The sequence below is a fragment of the Hemitrygon akajei genome, chromosome 8 (genome assembly GCF_048418815.1).
Source record: "Hemitrygon akajei chromosome 8, sHemAka1.3, whole genome shotgun sequence".
Classification (NCBI taxonomy): Eukaryota; Metazoa; Chordata; class Chondrichthyes; order Myliobatiformes; family Dasyatidae; genus Hemitrygon; species Hemitrygon akajei.
This window is the reverse complement of record NC_133131.1, coordinates 144,157,668-144,177,899: the sequence shown is the minus strand read 5'-3', so window position 1 is coordinate 144,177,899 and position 20,232 is coordinate 144,157,668. Positions and strand designations below refer to the sequence as shown.

Here is a 20,232-nt window from a genome sequence, read left to right as displayed (position 1 = left end):
AGTGAGCAAAGCAGTTCCGAATCACCTTACTGCTTATTTTTGTCAACTATCAGTCACAGCTTTTTGAACAGAAGCATGTACAACTGACGCTATTGAAAAATTATTTGCTCTAAGCACAGAGTAGTGTCTAACGGTCACATCAGTGCATGTGACTGACACTAGTCAGAAACTCTTTGCAAGTCTCCTGTCTCAATTAAGCAGCATCGTATCTCAAATAAATGAAGGGAATCCCTCACTATTTTCCAGATTTGTTTTTGTTCTTTAAAAGTTGTCCCAAATAAGCAGTTGCCTCGATTAACCAATGGCCCAATTAACTGGAATCCGCTGTCTATTTATTACAGGTCTTGCATTCTTTTTACAGTTATACCCATTGCTTATCTGTAGTCACATTTTTAATCTCATTTTCCATCTACTTTTCCCATGGTTGCAGCATTTTACCTGTAAGGTTTATAATCCCTAAAGGAGCAGAAGCCTTATTCAATCATATTTGGCTTTCTCCCCATAGCCTTCTGTCCTGTTCCTTAAAGCGCCTATGCTGACAGCTGTTCATAGTTTTTCAGCTGCTTTTTTTTTACTAAGTGATTTCCACTTTTCTACGGGAACTAAGGATTTGTATATTTTGTACCAATTTTGTGATGCAATACCATTGTAGCAACAAGATTAATATTTCTACTGAATTATAAGTTAGTAGATGACATCAACTGGCAATTAAAGTAGTCTAAGAGGGAGCAAGGATTTGTTGAGGGACAAGAGCAAATTCGTAGCGAGCCCAGGCTTCTAACATTATGGCTTAATGGAGGAACAATAAAGTTGTCCATTTTGGATTCAAGAAAGGCAAATTAGAAATTCATCCAATGGTAAGGGGCTGTCACCTTGAGAAAAGCAAAGAGATTTGTGTGTCTTAATACCTAATTATACAAAGTATTCCAAAAGGATCCTTTGTACCTTATCTCAAGGCTTTTGGAATTCAGGAGCAAAGAAAGTTAGTGTCAGCTTGTAGAGCCTTATCAGGTGAATCTTTGAAATTGCATTTAGTTAGGAGTTTTGCACTCTGAGAAGCTTTAAGTGGACAGTGCAAACTCATTGAAAGAAAATCAGAATCTAGAGGATAAATGAATAAGAATGAATTGCACAAACTAGTCTTGCACTTCCGTACAAATGAAGGTTGAGTGATGTAGGTGAGGGATGCAGAAGAATTTGCTGTGGTAAGTACAGTAAATTAACAAATGAATGGAAGCAGTTCACTCATTCCCTTTAAAGTGGCCTGGTTCCACTACCCTGATATGTTGGTACTATCTGCATGAAATTTGCATGTTCTTCCAGTGATTGTCTGCATTTCTTCTTCATCCAAAATGCATATTCTTCCGACTTTCTTCCACATCCGAAATGGCGTGTTTGCTGTTTGGGTAATCAAGAGCTGTAAATCATCTGTGGTGAAGCTGGATAGTAGGAAAATTGGTGGTTGGGAATGTCAACTGGCATGTATGAGAGAATTGGTTACAGTGAAGTAAGTGGGGTAACAGATTTGATTAGATTGCTTCAACAGCTGACATAGCCTTGCTGTGTTGAATGACTGCATCCTGTGTTGGAAGGAAAAAATAAGAAATATCTAGAACATGGTCGGGCAGTATTAAAGGTTACTTGTAGGCCTTGATGATGTGTTAGCAAAGGGAATTTTTTTCCACGTACAAATATTGAGCTCTGAGAGAGTTGAAAAGTTTAATACATAATGATCATATTGAAAAGCGTGATTCTGAAAATAGGTGAAGTGTTTTTAAAATGTCCTGTATGATTTCAATTTCTTGAGTAACATTCCATGAAGGAAATAAAATTGTACAGTTCTATATAAATTCTCATGAATAAGTGGATCCATTGGATTGAAAACCTAAAACTATTTATTTGAGGGTTCAGAAGCAATACTGAATGAGAGCAAATACTATTTACGTTGAGTGTCAGCAAAGTGAGTCCTTGTAAAATGAGTGTGCTTCAGTGCATCATTATTACATTTATACTCAAGTTATGCAGAACTAAAAGTGGTCGTCCATTCCACTGCATCCAGATGGAACTTTTTGCTCATCTACATTAATCACATTTGTACACGTTAAGACTATGTTCTTTAGTGTTTTGCCTATTTAATTATCTCCCTAAATGTACCTTAAGTTTAGTAATTGTGAACTTGATTTCACCACCACCTCTTAGAAGCATGTCCTAGAATCAACATGCTGTATGTTTAAAAATAAAATTTCCTCTTGTAAGTTCTTTAAAACTCATTCCTCCTACCTTAATCCTCTATCCCCTTGTTTTTGATGCCCCTCTGATGGGACTATCTACCCTATCTATGCCTCTCATAATTAATGCTGAATAGACCACATCCCCCAGACACAGAAGTGAGAATCTACCATTTGGCCTGAACCCTACAAGGTGCCTCGTTAGAGAAGCTTGTGGTTGAACCTACTAGGGGAATGGCAATTCTGGATTTGGTGTTATGCAATGACCCAGATTTGCTTAAGTCACTTAAGGTAAAGGAACCTTCAGGAGACTGTGATCATAGTATGATAGAATTAACCCTGCTGTTTGAGAAGGAGAAGATAAATTTGGGTATATCAGTGTTACAGTGAAGTGAAGTAAAGGGAGCTACAGAAGCATGACAGAGTAGCTGGCCAAAATTGATTAGAAAGGGACATTAGCAGGGATGATGGTAGAACAGCAATCCTTGTGTTTCTGGGGGAGATTCAGAAGACATGAGATAACTGCATCTAAAGATGATGAAGTATTCTAAAGGGCGGATGAGGCAACCGTGGCTGACAAGGGAAGTCAAAGTCAGCATAAAGCCTAAAGAGAGGGCATATAATATAGCAGAAAATGATGAGAAGGTGGAGGATTGGGAAGCTCTTAAAAATCAACAGAAGGCAACTTAAAAAGCCATAAAGAAAGAAAAGATAAAATATGAAGGTAAGCCAGACAGTAATGTAAAAGAGGATACAAAAAGAGTAAAAGAGAGATGATAGTGGATATTGGATGGTTGAAAATGATGCTGGAGAGGTAGTAATGGATACAAAGATGTGGTGGGCGCTTCTTTTTATGCTGTATGTCAATGATTTAAGATGATGGAAAAGATGGCATTGTTGCCAAGTTTGCAGATGATATGAAGTTTGGTGGAGGGGCAGGTAGTGTTGAGGAAACAGGGAAGCTGCAGACAGACTTAGATTAGGAAAATGGACAAGAAAGTGCCAAATGAAATTCAATTTTGGAAAATGAATAGTCATGCACTTTGGTAGAAGAAATAAATGTGCAGACTATTTTCTGAAATGGAGAGAAAATCCACTAATCTGAGATGCAAAGGGATTTGGGACTCCTTGTGCAGACCACCCTAAATGTTAACTTGCAGGTTGAGTCGTGGTGAGGAAGGCAAATGCAATGTTAGCATTCATTTCAGGAGGTCTTTCATGCAGGCTGCTGTCAGAAGGATTGTTACAGAAAATCTTTCCTACCAAATGCAATAAGAATATACAACAGTTCATCTCTGTGCCACAGAACACACGTCATAGTACAATAGTCTGTGTTTTATTATTTTGTACATTATTATTATTCTGTACTTTATTATTAGTTAAGTCTGCACACTGCTAAGTGTTTTTAGATATTGCTGTAATGAAAGGATTCCCTACTCAAGATCAATAAAGTATATTATTATTATTATAATACAAGAGCAGGGATGTGATGCTGAAGCTTTATAAGGCACTGATGAGACTTTACCTTGAGTATTGTGAACAGTTTTGGGCTCCTCATCTGAGAAAAGATGTGTTTGCATTGGAGAGGGTTCAGAGGAGGTTTGCAAGAATGATAACCAGAATGAAAGGGTCACCATATGAGGAATGTTTGATGACGCTGGGTCTGTACTCACTGGAATTTAGAAGTGTGGGGGGAGGAATCTCATTGAAACCTTTTGAATGTTGAAAGGCCTAGACAGAGTAGATGTGGAAAGTATGTTTCCCACAGAGAGTCTAGCACAGAGGGCATGGCCTCGGGATAGAGAGGCATCCATTTTAAACAGAGATGTGGAGAAATTTCTCAAGTCAGAGGGTGGTGAATTTGTGGAAATAATTCCCAAGGCAGCTGTGGATGCCAGGTCGTTGGGTGTATTTAAGGCAGAGCTTGATAGGTTCTTGGTTGGGCATGGCATCAAAGGTTACAGGGAGAAGGCTGTGGAGTGGGGCAGAGGAGGGGATAAAAGGATCAGCCATGATTGAATGACGGAACAGACTCGATGGGCCAAATGGCCTATTTCTGCTCCTATGTCTTCTGGTCTTAATCATGGGTGTTTTTCTTAAGGTATTTGAAAACATGATGTAGCAGGTTGTCATTCAGCTATTGCACAAACACGGGTGATCTTAATGTCACTTCTTTCCTATTGTATACACTGTTTTCTTTAGGAATTATAGAAAAACTGTTTAATTATCTTCAGATAAACATAATAGTTCATGCTGACACAATCTCTATGATTTCAAAGGAAAGATCCTGCTGATGAAAACTGTATGTGTACATTCAGGATTACCATGATGAAATGAAAGGTTTGGGTTACTCTGCATCAGGAAACTGGTAACTGATTCAGTAGTATTGTAAATGAGACAGCAGAATGCTTCACCTAAATTTAATAGTATGTTACCTTTCCTGTTATCAATGACTGTTTTTAAAGAGTTTAGATGTGAGCTTGTTCATACATCTTGAAAAAGTATTACATCAATTTATTCTCTTACGTATGCTAAATGCATTATTAAATTAACAAAATTCAAATATTTGTTGCTACTGAAAAGCATAAATAGCTAATGTCTACTCAGTACCCACTTCGTTAGGTACTCTTGTTTGCCTGCTCATTAATGTAAATATCTAATCAGCCAATCATATGGCAGTACTCTGTGCATAAAAGCAAGCTGATATGATCAAGAAGTTCAGTTGTTCAGAATGGGGAAGAAATATGATCTAATTGACTTTGACTGTGGAATATTTGTTGGTGCCAGATGGGGGTGATTTGAGTATCTCAGAAACTGCTGATCTCCTGAGATTTTCACGCACAGAAGTCTCTAGAGTTTACAATGGATGGTGAGCGATATAAAAAACATTCTGTGAGTAGCAGTTCTGTGAGTAAAAATGCTACGTTAATGAGAGAGGTCACAGGAGAATGGCCAGGCTGGTTCAAGGTGACAGTAACTCAAATAACAAGGCTTCACAACAGTGGTGTGCAGAAAAGCAACTCTGAATACACAGTACTTCATACCTTGAAGTGGATGGGCTACAGCAGCAGACCATGAACATACACTCGGTAAACACTTTATTAGGCTCAGGAGGTACCAAATGAAGTGGCCATTGAGTGTATTTTCTCAGTCACATTCCTCATTGCTGAACTGGTTTTTCCGAATCAGAAGACTTCTTGGAGGTCAAGTGACACTTAGAGAATGGTTGGTTGCATGTTTCTCCCTGTGCTGCACATCTTGTGATCTCAACTACCAGCTTGCAGTGAAAGTGGAATGATTTCTCAAAGAGTGCAGAAAACCTTTGTCATTTTGTAGCCTCACCATATGCTGTAAAATGATTGGTTAGAGTAGATTATAGTGGAAACTGGAGCCTTTCTTGTGCAAGTGCATAGAGAAGTAAATAAGAACTGTGCCAAAAAATATAGAAACTCAATCTCAGTGCCTGTTGAAGCATATTTATGCAGCTGTCTGTCTCCAACTCTGTAAAGTCCTAGCCAATAACTCTACCATCCTCCCTTTACTGTCAATTTCTGATCCTGAGCGCAGGAGACTCTGCAGATGAAGGAATTCTTGTAGAGTACACACAAAATGCTGGAGGAATTCAGCAAGTCAGGCAGCATCTGTGGAGTGGAATATTTAAGTAGTTAGCCTTCATCAGGACTTTATCCACTCAGACAAGGAATTGTTAGCATTCTTTGTGCATTGCCCCCTCTAAGAAGTGGAATAACCCACACTGGGTTTTGTACATTTGTTTCACAGTTTCAGAGTCCGCTGTCCTTAATGTTGATTCTTCAAGTCAAAAGCATGAAATGTTAAACCTAGTTAAGTGGAAAAAAAGAGGCGCATTCAGAATAAAGTTTTGAATCGATGAATTTTGTATTGGATTTGTACAGTGCATATACAAAACAAATATCAATTAACTCTCAAAGAATTTGTGCATCAATATCAGAAAAATAATAACCACGTGTTTTCAGATTAATAGATTTTAATGTTCAGGTTCCAGTTCATTCAGTGACTGAAACAGTTATTAATCATTTGCTTTACTGGTATTTTGAGCTCACCATCAGAATCTCCTGGTATTTCAACATTGTTTTTTGAAGAAACAAATTGTTAAATATGTCTGCAGCTTCCTGACCTTTTCAAGCACTTGGATTGATGATATAAAATCAATTTGATTGGAGGCAAACATGCTGAAGAGGAAAAAATGATATATTTAATAGGCTGGTCATTTCATTAAACCAAACCATACTAAACCTCAAGTTATTGAAAAGTTTAGCTTCACAATTATTTTTGCCTAAAGCTCAAACTTTTTTAAATAAATGAATTATACAATTTCTGTCCACTTCTCTGAACAATATCTTGTCAGATGCAGAAAATCTTCCTTGATTTTACAAATGTCGCGGAAACATTTTGACTTTGAATTTTTATGTATTGCCGTAAAACTTATCCAGATTTTGAAGATTTAGCCAGAAATTTTAAAGTCTTTGCTTTGTTTGTCATGAAGTGGTTGACATGTTAGTACTTTGTTTCTTACATGCACATTAACATCCCTTGACATTATTTTTGGAGGAATAGCCCTGTATCTATCCCTTTCAGCTAGCCACTTTCTGCAAGATTTTTGTTTTTGTCATCTGCAGATCAGAAAATCTGAAAATGAGTATAAATTGGGCACTTAAAAATACAATAACTTCTGGAATAGGAAGTAAACCAAACAAAAGTCAATGAAAGCTTCCACCAAAATGGATTGGAGAATAAATGGGTCAGGGTTCCAAGCGATACATCTGTGATCGATACCTGGATTGATAACTTCTGTTAAGGATCCTATTTGTCATTAAAAGCATTCCTGACAAAACTATACCTCTAATTTGGGAGCTTGCAAGTGACATTGTGATGATTCTGTGGTACTTTAATGGATCCAGCACTAAAATGGCCTTTGTTTCCCTGGCCCATTTGTTACACAACTGGAGGGATGCTGTCTTGCTCCTTCTGAATGGAATATTTTGTACATTTCTTCATTCCCAAGCTCCAGTGTCTCATGAAAACATTTTTGAAAAATCTAAATGTAGTCTATCTGTAAGGGATTCCATTGGGCGTTAAAATTTTTATACAGTAAATACTTCTGAGGTTATCTCTGCATTGGTAATCATTTAAGGAATTAATATTTTATAACGTGTTCATGCATGAGACATTTTGGGAGAGAAAAAGTATGCACTTGAAGTAACGAAAGTATCATTCAAATGAATGTTGCTGGTTAGAAATAAAACACAGATTACATTTTCGATTAAATAATTATCGTAGCCTTTCTGAAAATAACTTAGTTTTATCTAAAATAAAATTAAGTTAGTTTTAAAAATTGTCTTTCTAAGCCATCAGCCTGGCTCATTAAATTTCTCATCATCTCATCTGGAAAGCTGATACTACCCAACCCTGTCTGACTCAGTTATCGGGTAAAATATGGGGATAGATGTAACAGGCTTACTGTGGTGTGATTTATTTTTGCTGACACAGACTAAAATCTTAATTGTTGAGAAAGTGCTTACATTTAATCTTAAAAAAAACCCTTCTTTTGCAAAATATTACTTGGTGATATGAGAGAAACCTCAGTTTTTGAATGCATATATAATTTAATGTGGAGATCCTAAGGTTGCTGTCAGTTTCAGTGGAATACCATGGGGCTGCTATGTTTATAGCCTAATTCATGTACTCATGGGAAATGACTGAAGCCATTGTGAATTTCAGCTAATTATGAACTAATGCTGTGAAAAAAAATGTCCAGAAAATCTTACACATAGCTACTTGAGGTCCACTTGATTATTTAATAGCATACTAAGCCTTAATTACTGCTAGGCAAACTATCTGGCCCTAAAATAAACATTGTGCGGCTAGAGTAATTACATTTGGTGAATATTTCAAAGTACAAGGGATTTTAAATAAAGGCTATTTTTTGCAAAATCCTGACATTTATTCACATTTCAGCTTTTCCTTAAATCATATGCATAATTCAGTCTTTTTAAGCAATATATAATGTTTAAAAAGTTAATTAAAACCTCTTAATTTAAAAGTTAATTAAATCACAGTTATTAGGCACCAGGGATCATATTGAACTGATGCCCAATAGCAGCAGGTGGTATTAAAAAAATTCTCTACTCAAAGATACAGTAAAGCAATGTTAATCTTTCATTTGACTATTCAGAACTATCAGTGGTTCACAGCTGGCTCGCTGGGCATAATTCCTGCATTCTCTTTAAACTCCCTCGGACCCCAATTCCCATCATCATTTACTGCTTCCTTTTTGTCACTGGGGCCCCAGCTTCTGATTTTCTCCATGCTGCCTTTGCATATCCCACCAAATTCAATGGAAAATTTATTATTCTACTATGTAAAATCCCCCCAAAAATGTATCAGTTCCGCAGTCTGCTAGGGTGAGATCAGAGGCATTCAAGTCTGGTGACCAAGTGAATCAGAATCAGGTTTATTATCACCGGTAAGTGTTGTGAAATTTCTTAAGTTAGCAGCAGCAGTTCAATGCTATACATAATATAGAAGAAGAAGGGAAAAAAATAAAATATTAAATAATTAAGTACATCAATTACAGTATACGTATATTGAATATATTAAAATTGTGCAAAAACAGAAATAATATATATTAAAAAAGTGAGGTAGTGTTCATAGGTTCAATGTCCATTTAGGAATCAGATAGCAGAGGGGAAGAAGCTGTTCCTGAATCGCTGATTGTGTGCCTTCAGGCTTCTGTACCTCCTACCTGATGGTAACAGTGAGAAAAGGGCATGCCCTGGGTGCTGGAGGTCCTTAATAATGGACACTGCCTTTCTGACACACTGTTCCCTGAAGATGTCCTGGGGACTTTGTAGGTTAGTACCTAAGATGCAGCCAACTAAATTTACAGCCCTCTGCAGCTTCTTTTGGTCCTGTGCAGTAGTTCTCCCCACCTACCTCCCCCCCCCCCCCCCCCCCCATACCAGACAGTGATGCAGTCTGTCAAAATGCTCTCCATGGTACATCTGTAGAAGTTTTTGAGTGTACTTATAACTGCATTGATATGTTGGGACCAAGTTAGGTCCTCAGAAATCTTGACACCCAGGAACTTGAAACTGCTCACTCTCTCTACTTTGGATCACTCTATGAGGACACCAGAGATCTAGGTACAATCTCTGGAAGGCCATCTCAAGTAGCAATTCGGCACTAAACTTGAATCAATGAAGGATGCTGGATAGCTGAGGTGGGGCTTGAATACGATCACCTCTTACAAAGTGAAATCAAACAGCATAGGTGACAGCAGCAGTACTCCGCTTCCAGATGAGCTCAATGCTTTCCATGCTGGCTTTGACCATCGAAACATGAAGGAGCCTTCACGTACTCTCACAGCCCCGGTGACTCTGTGATTTCAGTATCTGAGGCCGACATGTGGGCATCCTTCAGGAGGGTGTACCCACGGAAAGAATCTGGCCAAGATGGTGTACCTTGCCGAGTACCAAAGACCTGTGCTGATCAACTAGGTGGTTTTGGCAGTTTGATGTACCCACCTTCTTCAAACAGCCTTCAATTATACTGGTGCCCTAGAAGAACATGGCAATCTGCCTCAGTGTCTACCATCCAGTAGCATGTGCGTCCACTGTGATGAAGAGCTTTGAGAGGTTGGCGATGAAACACATTAACACCTGCCTGAGAAGCAGCTTGTATCCTCTCTAATTTGCCTACTGGTACAACAGGTCCACAGCAAATGCTGTTTCTTTAGCTCTTTACTCAACTCTGGAGCATCTAGACAGCAATTTTATTGACTATGATTCAGTCTTCAATAAACATCCCCTCAAAACTAATCAATAAGCTTCAGGACCTTGGTCTCAATACTTCCTTGAGCAAATAGATCTTGGATGTCCTCACTTGCAGACCCTGGACACATTGGTTTGGCAACAACATCTCCTCCATAATCTCCATCAGCACAGGTGCACCACAAGTCTGTGCACTTAACCCCCTGCTCTACTCACTTTACACTTAAGACTGTGTGGCTCAGAACAGCTCCAATGCCATATGTAAGTTTGCTGGAGACACCACTGTCATTGGCCAAATTATATATGGTGAGGAATCAGCATGTAGGAGGGTAGCTTGAAAATTGGGCGTGAGGTACCACAACAACAACCTCTTACTCAATGGTAGCAAGTCCAAGGAGCTGATGATTGAATTCATGGGGAGGAAGCTGGAGCTCTGTGAGCCAGTCCTCATTTGGAGGGCAGAGGTGGAGAGGGTCAGCAACTTTAAATTCCTCAATGTTAGCATTTCAGCGGATCTGTTCTGGGCCCAGCACGTAAATGCAATTATGAAGAAAACACAGTAGTGCCTGTACTTCCTGAGAAGCTTGCAAAGATTCAGCATGACATCTAATACTTCGACAATCCTCCATAGACATGTGCTGAAGAGTATATTGAGTGGTTGCATCACAGCCGGATATGAAAACACTAATGCCCTTGAATGAAATATTCCACAAAAGGTAGTGGATGTGGCCCCGCCGATCATGGTTAAAACCCTCCCAACCATGAAGCACATCCACGTGAAAGCAGCATCCATCATCAAGGACCTCCACAACCTAGGATATGATCTCATTGCTGTCATCAGGAAGAAAATACAGGGGGCTCAGGACTCACACAACAATATTCAGGAACGTTTATTACCCCTCAACCATAAGGCACTTGAACTATTGGGGATAACTTCACTCAACTTGTGCTATAACTGAACTGTTCCCACACCAAGGACTCACTTTTAAGGACTCTTCATCTCAAGTCCTCTGTTTATTTATTTCTTATTTCTTCTTATTGTTTATCTCTTTTGTGTTTTCACATTTTGATGTCTTTTGTAGATTGGTCGTTTGTCTACCCTGTTGGGTGAGGTCTTTCATTGATTCTATTATGGTATGCCTGCACAAATTATTCTCAGGGTTGCATATAGTGACATATTTAATTGACTTTATTTCTTACATCCTTCACATACATGAGTACAAATCTTTACATTTTGTCTCCATCTAAAAGTGCAATGTGCTGTCATAGTAATTTATAATAGAACAGTCAATGTAATATAGAGTACACTCAAGTCAGCTCTGACTGGTAGCAGCTGGAATAGATGGCTTGGGTCCCCAGTGATCCTATGGGCCCTTTTTACACACCTGTTCTTGTAAATGTCCTGAATCATGGGAAGTTCACATCTACAGATGGGCTGGGCTGTCCGTACCACTCTCTGCAGAGTCCTGCAGTTGAGGGGGGGTACAGTTCCCATACCAGGCAGTGATGCAGCCAGTCAGGATGCTCTCAATTGTATCCCTGTAGAAAGTTCTTAGTATTTGGGGGCCCGTACCAAACTTCCTCCACCCTCTGAGGTGAAAGAGGTGCTGTTGTGCCTTTTTCACCCCACAGCTGGTGTGTACAGACCACGTGAGGTCCTTGGTGATGTGGATGCTGAGGAACTTGAAGCTGTTTACCCTCTCAACTCCAGAACCATTGATGTCAAAATGTACTTCGATAATCAATTTACTTTGACCTTTGATATTTGAGAAGTGTGCTGGAATATTAAAAATCCAATGGTCAAGAGATCTGCTGATCCTGCAGTTGTGAAGTCCCAGGTACGTTAGATTAGTTGAGTTTTGCAATAGTGACAGTATTCTCCTGTGAGATCAATAGCAGAGCCATCAGGTGACTGTAATACATTCTTTGGTGTATATTTGGTACTTCAAATTTCAATGAACTTTTGCTGTCACACTCAATCCTACAAACAGTCCCATTCCCACCACGACATGGCTCTTTTCCTGTCTTGGAGCTGCTCTTATCAATTGTCAGGAAAATGAGCATGCTTCCTCTTCTCCACTTGCATTATGGCATTCTAACTACAACAACACACAAAGTGCTGGAGGAACTCGATGGGTCAGGCAGCGGCTTTTGAGAGAAATGGACTTTTGGATTGAGGCTCTTCATCTGGACCTGAAGCGTTGACCGTCCGTTCCTCTCCACAGGTGCTGCCCGACACACTGAGTTCCTCCAGTGTTTTGTATGGTGTTTCAGATTCTAGTATCTGCAGTGTTTAGTCATTGTGTGAATTAGTTTGGTTGGTGATGATGTACAAGTAACTAGATTAAAGCATTAGGTCATTAAGTATGCATTGGTGATTGGAATAGTCACTATAGTGGAGTATTGCTTTTCTAAACTTAGAAAGTCATCTATCTTCTTTGTAAAAATAAGTGTGTGCTGATTATTTTATAAGACCCTTATATAAAAAAACTTGGCATGTATTGATAAAACTGCATTTGTCCAGACAATCCTTTGTTTATGGCCAGATCCAACTAAACAACATTAGGGAACGTTTTGTCACATGCACTCAGTGACCACTTTATCAGTTACACTTGCTGATTATTGCAAATACCTAATGATTCAATAATATGGCAGCCACTCAAAGCATAAAAACATGCAGACATGGTCACAGGTTCAGTTGTTGTTCAGACCAAACATCAGAATCGGGATGAAATGTGATTTAAGTGACTTTGACCGTGGAATGATTGTTGGTGCCAGATGGGGAGGTTTGAGTATCTCAGGAACTGCTGATATCCTGGGATTTTCATGCACAACAGTCTCTAGAGTTTACAGAGAATGGTGTGAAAAACAAGAAAAAAATCTAGTGGATGGCAGGTATGTGGAACGAAAATGCTTTTTTAATGAGAGAGGCCAGAGGCGAATGGCAGACTGATTCATGCTGACAGGAAGGTGATAAAATTTTAGATATCTACACCTTGCAACAGTGGTGTGCAGAAGAGCATCTCTGAGTGTGCAACATATCGAGCCTCCTACAGTAGCAGAAGACCACAAATGTACTCACAGTGGCCACATTATTAGGTACAGGAGGCACCTAGTAAAGTGGCCACGGAGTGTAGTTTCGTATTTTGCTGTTGATAATGTGATAAAAATTGCAGAAATTCCAGTCAACGATCTTCAGGCTACAGGCCTGTTGTGCCTGTTAGCTCCCTTCTAGAACGTAAAACTTAGAACAGTACTGCACAGGAACAGGCCCTTCTACCCACTCTGTTCTTCTAAGAGGAACATCTCCACTGATGTGTGGGTATTAGCTCTGCAAGTAGACACCTGCTAATCTGCGTTTCTGGTATTGTATCCTTCCCAGAATAATATGCCAGTTTTTATCCATCTGGGAGATAATCTAGTTTGTGAGTATCATTAAAAGTGTCTTTACAACTGAATGAGGAGGTTTTATTGAAATTGCAATGAAAAGAAATAAATGAACTTAAATCCAAACAAAAAAAAAGGTAGTAGATGCTGGAAATCTAAAATAGATAATGCTTTGTTGGCCAGGCTGCATCTGTAGAGAGAAGGATAAAAAACCCACTCAGTTTCTGATCGCTGACCTTTCATTAGAAATAATAGACATGAATTTGTGAGGGAATAAGATGCATTTTACTGGATTTTTCTCCTCAGCACTCAAGAGAATATTGAGTTTGCTCTATGAGAGGTCAGCAGTTGCCAGTGGCTTACTTTTTTTGAAGTTTCATTCCGGTCATTTGCAGCCTTATACTGGTTTTCATTTTTTAAAATGGTAAAGTTACAATTGCCCTTTCCTCCCATCAGATATGCCACTCCATGTGCGACGTAGCAGCGACCCTGCTCTCGTTGGTCTTCTGTCCCCGGTATCAGGACCTAATCTCAACTCTGCAGAACCATCTCGCAAAAACCCTACTCGTTGGTCAACAACACCAGGCTTTCCAAAGCCAAGCCAGACATCAAGTAGCCTTGATAGAAAAAAGGTGAGTGCCCGCAACCTTCTCTTAATGCTGTGTTTGGACATTTTGCTTTGCTTCATTCAAAACTTACTAACCTGATTATGTCTTAATCTACTTTCTTCCAAATAAAATGCCCCTTTTAAAATGCTGCTACTGTTAACATGTTCCTGTTAGAGTGAAAAAGACTCTCTGCCATTTATGCAAATGCTTACTGGTAGGTAGCTGGGATGAAGAGGCTCCCTTATAAGATGTGTAGGTGCACACTTAAGGAAATCAGAAGAGCAAATGAGACTGTGAGAGATCCTTAGCAGATAAGATGATGTTGAATCCTAAAAGGTTACTTTAGTGCACTTAGACAAACGAAAAGGTAACAAGGGAAGGAATAGATCTCCGGAAGGATTGTTTTGGTCATCTTTGAGCTGCTGGAGATGCGTGAGGTCTTTAATGAATATTTCTCATCTATGTTAACCATGGAGGAATCCATAAAAGTGAGGGTGTTCAAGAATTAAAACAGTGATATCTTGAAGCCTATCAATAAAATTAAAGAAAACTTGTTGATGACCTTGAGGCAATTAAAGGTGGATAAATCCTTGAGGTGTGACCAGGTCTATTCTGGTATTTTGTGGCAAGCAAGATAAGAAATTGCTTGGACCAAAGCAGAGACTTTTGTCTCTTTCTAAGCCATGGGTATGGTACTGGTAGACTGGAAGATGGCTGATGTGAAAGGAAGTCTGCATGACTAGACAGGGAACTTTAGCTGTTGAGCATAGTATTAGTGCTGGGAAAGTTATTGGAAAGGATTCCAAGGGACATGACTTCCATAAATTTGGAAAGGCATGGACTGATTTGAGATCATTAGCATGATTTGTCTACAGGAAAGTGTGTCTCATGAACTTGATTGTGTATTTTAAAGAGGTGACCAAGAGGTCTGATGAGGGCAGGGTTGTAGATGTTGTGTACATGGACTTCAGCAATGCCTTTGACAGGATTCATCTGAAAGCTGAAATTACATGAAATCTAGGGTGAGCTGGCCAATTGGATACTAAGTAACATACAACATGCTGCAGGAACTCAGCAGGCCTTGAGGGGAATGAACAGTTGGTGTTTCAGGCTGAGACCCTTGATCAAGACCCTTCTTCATTTCCAGTGTTTGCAGACTACCTTGTGTTTACAATTGGATACAAAATCAGCTTGATGGAAGGAGTTAGGATGGTAGTGAAGGCATGTTTTACAGATCTGAGTCCTGTGTCCAGGGATGTGCTGCAGAGATCAGTGTGAGGTTTCCTGCTGTTTGTCAAATATAATTGGGTGTTCTGTTGTTTGTCAAAAATAATAAATAATTAGATGAAAATATAAGTGGATTGGTTAGTAAGCTTGTGGATGACATTAAATTTTGTAGAGTAGTATACATGAAAGAAAGTTGTCAGAAGCACTATTATTACTGACACCTGAGATTCTGCCAACAGCAGTTGTCTCATCGGCGTATTTATAGATGGTGTTTGAGCGGTGCCAAACCACTCAGTCGTGAGTGTTGAGAGAGTAGAGCAGTGGACAAAGAACACATTACTGAGGTGTGCCTGTGTTGATAGTCAGCAAGGAGGTGTTATTTTTGATCTGCACTGACTGATCCTTCAATGAAGAAGCCAAGGAATTGCAGAGAGAGGTACAGAAGCCCAGGCTTTGAAGCTTTTGATCAGTACTCAGGGGATCATGGTATTGAACACCGAGCTGTAATCAATATACAGTAGCCTGACATAAGTATTGCTTTTGTCCAGATGCTCCAAGGCCGAGTGGAGTGCCAGTGCAATTGCAGACTCTTTAGACTGGTGTGGTCATAGGCAATTACAGCAGGCCCAGATCCTTGCTCAAGCAGGAGTTGATCCAAGACAGGACCGACTTCTCAAAACACTTTATCACAGTTGATGTGAGTGCCGCTGGATGGTAGTCATTGTGACAGCTCACCCTCCCCGTCTTGGGCATGCATATGATTGAGCCCCTTTTGAAGCAGCTGGGAACCTCTGACTGGCAGCACTGAGAGTTTGTAGCTTTTCTTGAATCCTCCAGCCAATTTGTTGGCACAGGTTTTTAGTGGCCTGCCAGGTAGACGATGGGGGCCTGACGCCAAGAGGGGTGTACTGTCTTGAAGGATGTTCTGACGTCAGCCTCTGAGCCAGATATCAGTTTTGCTAAGTGCTGCAGGGATTTGCACAGGTATAGTTTTATTCTCTCTTTCAAAACATGGATGAAAAACATTCAGCTCCTCAGGGAGTGAAGCAACGCAGTCCTTTATGATGTTAGGTTCCATCTTGTAGGAAATAATGACCTGCAAACTGCGCCATAGCTGGCATGAATTTGATTTTGTCTCTAACTTCATTCAGAATTGCCTTTTTTTTGCTCTTAAGATGCCCTTCCGTGGGTGATACCTGGGCATTACTATTCTGGAGAGGCTACACAAAGGATTCCTGAGAATGTTGCTGGCACTTGGGGGGGTGCCGGGGGGGGGGGGGGGGGAGAGGATTGAATTTGAAGCTGTGGTTAGATAAGCTGGGACTGTTCTACTGGAGCAGGGTTGGCTCAAGGGTGATGCTATCATATTTATACTGAGTTAAGTATTGTATGTAATTAGTTTTTGATACAATAAGTGTATGGGACATTGGAAAAATGTTGAATTTCCCCATGGGGATGAATAAAGTATCTATCTATCTATCTATCTATGGAGGTTTTTAAAATCAAGAGGGGCATAGATAAGGTGGATGGTCACCTTATCTTTCCCAGGATCAGGAAGTCCAAAACAAGAGGGCTTAGGTTTAAGCTGTGAAGGGAAGGATTTAAAGGTGATGTGCGGGGCAATTTTTTTCACACAGAGTATTGGCCCTACGGAATGATCTGCCAGAGGGAGTGGTAATGGTGGATGTAAACATTCCGGCAAGTACATGGATCAGTTGGGCTGAAGGGCCTGTTTCCCGGCTATATGTGATTTAATTCAAAAGCACCATTGCTGTTCCATTTTCTTTGGTTTGAGTATTGAATTCTTAGATGACTCAGACTAAGTAAAATTAATAGCATGAAAACACCATATGCAGGTCCGAAGGGCATTTTGAATGAGCAAGAAAATAGTGAAGCCTGCATTCTCCAAGGACAAGCGAATGAGAGCATGTAATTTACTTAACTGTAAAGACTGATTTATAGAACTGTGGCAGTAAAGCGTCGCCTTGAAAATAGCAGTATGCTAAATTGTTATGAAGATGGTTCAGTAAAGTGATGCATATTGACCCTTTTATGATTAATTTACTTTTAAAAATTTCACTTCGGTAATCCTATTCCAGTACATATTATCTGTCAATGTAAACTCTAATCTTGTGCAATGATTATTCCCTTTACTAAGTGGCTGCTATTTCTGAGCTCTCATGGTGTAAACCTTCAACCTTTAATTCAAATTTCTTCTTTTAATTTGCCATCTTCTCACTGAATCAGATGTTAATACAATGGAATATTTCTCAATTATATTTGTAATCTGAGCAAAAATTTAATCATAAATATACTTTAAGTACCTTAAACGGTGTAAGAAACAATCACTGAAATATTTCTGAAACACTAAAATTTTATATGTCTGCAGTAAAATGCCTGGAGTATTGTTATTTGGTGATGAAATATAGAGGCTTAAATGAAATGGTGAGGTGATTCTGAAATTCTTCAGATGATTGAGAATGAACTCCATTATTTATAATGGAGTGGGTTATAGTTGGGGTCCAGCTTTTACATGATTTCAAAAGACATGCTGCAGGAGGCTGTTCTGTACCTAACAAAATGCTATAATGATTAACTAATCAATATATGAAATATCACTAGAACATGATTGTATATCATTTGGACTGTGATGGAAAGTGTTCTTTCATCTCTCCTGTGAAGTAGTTGGCCAATTGAGTTTGAAAGAAAACCTGCCCTTGTATTGTGGATTATATATTTTTCTAGCCTGGTTCATAACACCCTTTGAAAATGCATTACAGAAAGAGGCCATTTAGTCACATTGTGATGTCACTTCATCAAATGCCTAATTACATTCCTCTCCCCTTCCCAAATATTGTTCCTTTTCAGATTTTAACCAAACCCTTATGCTATCCCCTCAGTTTCTGTGGTCATTTGGGGTCAAACATTTTATATTCTGGTAACCCCCTATGAGAAAAGAAATTTCCTAACTTCCCCATCAATCTTCTGGTGATAATCCTCCTCTGTCTATTTCTTGACGACTTATCACTCCATAAGAAACAATCCTTCACAGTTTTGTCTTTCAAAACAAATAATATTGAAAACTTGATAGATCTCCCCTCATTTGTTTTGCTTCAGTGAAAAAAAGAACTGATGGATTCATTTTGAAACCCGGCTCACTTGTTCTGCTCTAAACTAACTGAATTATTTGATATACACATAATACTGAGGTCAACAATATCCATACTTCGATGCAGGCATCTGATTTGGAGAATTGTTCTTGTAAAATTAGCAGCATGAGTGTCCTGCCCTCTCACATGCTTGTTAATGCACTGTCCTTTTAGAATGGTTTATATATTAGTTTCTACTCTGTGCATACAGGAAATTGTTATTTGTTTTTAAAGCATCTGCTGTGCCATCATATGCAATGTCAGAAATTTATTTTACTGAATCAATTGTCTATCAGTGTGGTTGCAGATGTACTTAATTTTCGCAAATGAAAATGACAGAGGTTTGCGCGGCACTATGACGGGCAATGTTCAGTGGATTAATTGTTCTAAATCCATTAATTTGGGAGGTGGACTGAGAGAAATACAGATGACAGATCACTTTGGGCCATAATTGATGTGAGGAAGGAGAATGACACTTCTGCTTCTTTGCAGTTTAGTGATACAATCTGTGCTCATTTTCAGAGAGAGTAGCCCAAAAAGTATTTCAGATGAAATGTAGTTGATGCAGAAAATATAAAATGCTGGAAATGCTCAGAACCTCGAGCTGTATCTGTGGGGAGAGAAATACAGGTGATATTTGTAGAACAGTGCAGTAAAGGAACAGGTTCTTCAGCCAACAATGCAGAATTGTGGCGCATCAGGCAGCAACCTTGCTGTTTCTAGCATTTTTGTCTGTTTTTAACGAGGCCAAGTTGCTAGCTCGATGCTCAGCCAGCACTGATGGAAAGTGTGCAAGGACCGGCTGCATTTGAACATGGGACGACTCTCCTCAAAGGCCAGTGTGTACGTCACTACACCACCAGTCGGCTACAATGCCGAATTGAAACGCTTATTTTCTGTCTTTGCATGGTTCTTATCCCTTCATACCCTGTATGCTCATGTATCCAGCCTCTTGAATTCTATTATGGTATCTGCACCTATCACCCTCTCTGGCAGCCCCTTCGAGGCACCTACCACTCTCTGTTGTTTAAACACACGAGGTTATGCAGATGCAATCTGCAGGGAGCAGTGTCTCAGAAAGGCAACGTCCATTATTAAGGACCTCCAGTACCCAGAGCGTGCTTTTTTTCTCACTGTTACCATCGGGTAGGAGGTACAGAAGCCTGAAGGCACACACTCAGCGATTCAGGAACAGCTTCTTACCCTTTTGCCATCCGATTCCTAAATGGACATTGAACCCAGGAATGCTGCCTCACTTTTTTAATATATATTTCTGTTTTTAGCATGATTTTTTAATCTATTCAATATACGTATACTGTAATGGATTTATATTTATTTATTTATTGTTATTATTATCTTTTTTTCCTTCTATATTATGTATTGTATTGAACTGCTGGTGATAATAAACATGATTCTGATTCAGTACTCAGTAGCACTTGCATCCACAGTATTGAAGTGTGTTAAGACCATAAGATAAAGGAGCATTTGGGCATTTGGCCCATCGAGTCTACTCCACCATTTTGTCGTAGCTGATCCAATTTTCCTCTCAGCCCCAGTTTCCTGCCTTCCCCACCCATTGCTTCATGCCCTGACCAATCATGAGTCTGTCAACCTCTGCCTTAAATATGCATAAATACGTGCCCTGGGTGATGGGGGCCCTTAATAATAGACATCACTTATTTGAGGCACAGCTCCTTGAAGGTGTCTTGGGTACTACAGAGCTAATTTTACGATTTTCTGCAACTTCTTTTGATCCTGTGCAGTACCCCCCCCACCCCCCATACCAGCCAGAGATGCAGCCTGTCAGAATGCTGTCCATGGT

At 39.5% G+C, this 20,232-nt stretch overlaps 1 protein-coding gene across 5 annotated transcripts in view; it reads left to right on the top strand.

Annotated features, from left to right (window-relative positions):
• LOC140732326 (partitioning defective 3 homolog) overlaps positions 1–20,232 on the top strand; it is an 838,958-nt gene that overhangs the window by 369,563 nt on the left and 449,163 nt on the right. For all 5 annotated transcript variants that reach the window (XM_073054817.1, XM_073054816.1, XM_073054819.1 and 2 more), the window contains exon 4: positions 13,883–14,058. In XM_073054817.1, coding sequence (XP_072910918.1) covers positions 13,883–14,058 — 176 coding nt within the window. The remainder of the gene's footprint in view (positions 1–13,882; positions 14,059–20,232) is intronic.